Source organism: Ceratosolen solmsi, unplaced genomic scaffold (assembly GCF_000503995.2).
Source record: "Ceratosolen solmsi marchali unplaced genomic scaffold, CerSol_1.0 scaffold30, whole genome shotgun sequence".
Classification (NCBI taxonomy): domain Eukaryota; kingdom Metazoa; phylum Arthropoda; class Insecta; order Hymenoptera; family Agaonidae; genus Ceratosolen; species Ceratosolen solmsi.
Genome location: NW_011948421.1, coordinates 6,334,772 through 6,337,556, shown reverse-complemented (window position 1 = coordinate 6,337,556; position 2,785 = coordinate 6,334,772). Strand labels below are relative to the sequence as shown.

Below are 2,785 nucleotides of genomic sequence, written 5' to 3'. Positions count from 1 at the left end.
TTCATGGTAGATATGTCGACGACATTTTTGGAGGTGCAGACACACCACAAGAATTACAAGAAACCGCATTACAACTTCAAAATCTCTGTATGGCGGGAGGCTTCCCACTAGCAAAATGGGATTCAACTAACAGAGACATTCTCACAGCTATCAACGCTGAAAAAACACAAAATTCAACGATAGAATTTGAAGATTGCAAAACCAAAATTCTCGGATTACAATGGAGTCCTCAAGAGAACAAATTCACTTTCTCAACAACAGTTTTAGCTGACATGGACTGTTTCACGAAACGAAAAATCCTATCGGACATTGCAAGAAGCTTTGATCCATTAGGTTTTGTATCACCAGTAGTGATCAAGGGGAAACTACTACTAAAAGAATTATGGTTACATACAATAAGATGGGACGATCCACTTCCCACTAAAATATCATCAAGATGGCGTACCATAAAAAAGGATCTTTCAGAACTCAACAAAATCACCATACCACGATGGTTCAAGACACAAGGCGAATCAACAATTGAATTACATGGCTTCTCCGATGCCTCCCATTGGCAATAGGAGCAGTCAGTCATATACCTCACTACATTCAATTTTAACGACAAAAATATAGCCATTGTGTGTTCCAAAACAAAGGTAGCCCCGATCAAGAGACAGACCATTCCAAAACTAGAGCTGACAGCTGCCCTACTCCTGGCAAAACTCATGCTCTATGTCAAGAAAACACTAAAACTGAAATTCAAAGCAACATACTTGTGGACAGACTCAAGAGTGACACTGGCATGGATAAAATCCCATCCCTCACGCTGGAAGGACTATGTGAGAAACAGGGTCAGTCAAATCCAGGAAATCACATCAGATGCCCAATGGAACTATGTACCTGGAACATCAAACCCTGCAGACTGTGCTTCACTAGGACTAACCACAGATCAACTCCAAACCCACTCACTATGGTAGTCAGGGCCATCCTGGATACATTGACCAGATGCATGGCCAACCCAGCCAAAGCAAGGCAATGAACAATGCAAACAAGAAGTTCGTCCTGGCATATCATTAGCAGTCACAGCCACTAAACCAACCTACCACTGGCAACTAATACACAAGTACCCAACTCTACACAAACTCTTACGCATTACAGCAGTATGCATAAAATACGTCATCCAGCTAAAGAAAAGGCTTAAAATGACTCAATCAACTCCAGCAATAACAAACGAAACGGAATGGTCGAGAATCTTTTGGGTAAAGGCAACCCAATCCGCATTTTTCTTAACCGAATTAATGATCCTTCGATCTCAAGCATGCCTGCCGCCTGGCCACGCGTTTCATCGCCTAACAGCGTATATCGATTCACAAGGCATCATTAGAGTTGGAGGGAGGCTATCACAAGCATCAATAACTTATGATCAAAAGCATCCAGCAATTCTCCCACCAGAATCCACACTATCAAGTCTCATAATAAATCAAGCACATCTCCGCACACTGCACGGAGGCCCACAACTCACGTTGGCACACACACGTCAACAGTATTGGATTCTTGGAGGCAGACAATCTATTAAAAAACATATACTATACTGTACAATATGCGCTCGACAACGAGCAAGACGCGCACAACAATTTATGGGACAATTACCCGTCACAAGAGTAACGCCATCACCACCATTCTATCACACTGGAGTCGACTATGTCGGCCCACTAACAATAAAAACCTGGAAGGGAAGAGGAGCAAAAACACACAAGGCATGGATATGTGTCTTTGTATGCTTCGCCACATCAGCAGTACACCTAGAAGTGGTCAGCGACTACACAACAGACGGATTCATCGCAGCTTATCGCCGATTTTTCGCACGCAGAGGCATACCTCACACACTACACTCAGACTGCGGCACTACCTTCCTAGGAGCAGACAAAGTCATCAAGAAACTATTGCTACAAGGTTCTCACGAAAATCAACGAATTCTCAACATGCTCTCTCAAGACAACACTGAATGGGAATTCAATCCACCAGCTGCCCCCCACATGGGAGGAAAATGGGAAGCCATAGTGAAATCAACAAAATTTCATTTAAGACGCAGAATAAGAGAAACCTTACTCACATTTGAAGAGATAACTACTCTACTAACTAAAAACGAAGCTATATTGAACTCAAGACCACTAGAACCATTAAGCGATGACCCATAAGACTGCTCCGCATTAACACCAGGTCATTTCCTCATTGGAAACTCTCTAACAACATTACCTGAACCATCCTTAAAGGATGTAAACATCTCACATGTAACACGATGACAACTCGTACAGCAGCAAGTACAACAATTCTGGTCCCAATGGTCAGCACATTACTTTCAGTGACAACAATCAATCTCTAAATGGCATCACCCACAAAACATTATCCAGGTAAAAAACAATGGTGTTCATTACAAAGGAGCACCTTCCACCTTGCAAATGGCCCCTTGCCAGAGTGATCAAAATTCATCCAGGACCAGACGACTTAACCAGGGTCGTCACACTAAAAACAGCCTCCACTACAATGGTAAGACCCATCCATAAATTGTCAGTATTACCAATCCCCAAGAGTAGAGAGGAATAATCATCAATTCGAATTGCTGATGGCGGGCGGAATGTTCAAGAATGTAAGAAAACTCGGAATAAGAGTTCCGAAAAAGGCAACTCTGGGCTACGCGAGTAATAACATTCAAAAACGCGCCTCGGATTAACTAAATCTAAACAATTCAGCAAAACTTAGAATATCATAAGAAAATAACTTCATAAACACATCTGGCGAGAACAAG

General features: G+C 42.3%; 1 protein-coding gene across 1 annotated transcript; it reads left to right on the top strand.

The window, feature by feature from the left end:
* The first annotated feature begins 1,616 nt into the window (after positions 1-1,616).
* Positions 1,617-2,177, top strand: LOC105361677 (uncharacterized). The gene has a single exon (XM_011498928.1). The coding sequence runs from the start codon at positions 1,617-1,619 to the stop codon at positions 2,175-2,177; it is 561 nt and encodes a 186-aa protein (XP_011497230.1).
* Positions 2,178-2,785: the final 608 nt, after the last annotated feature.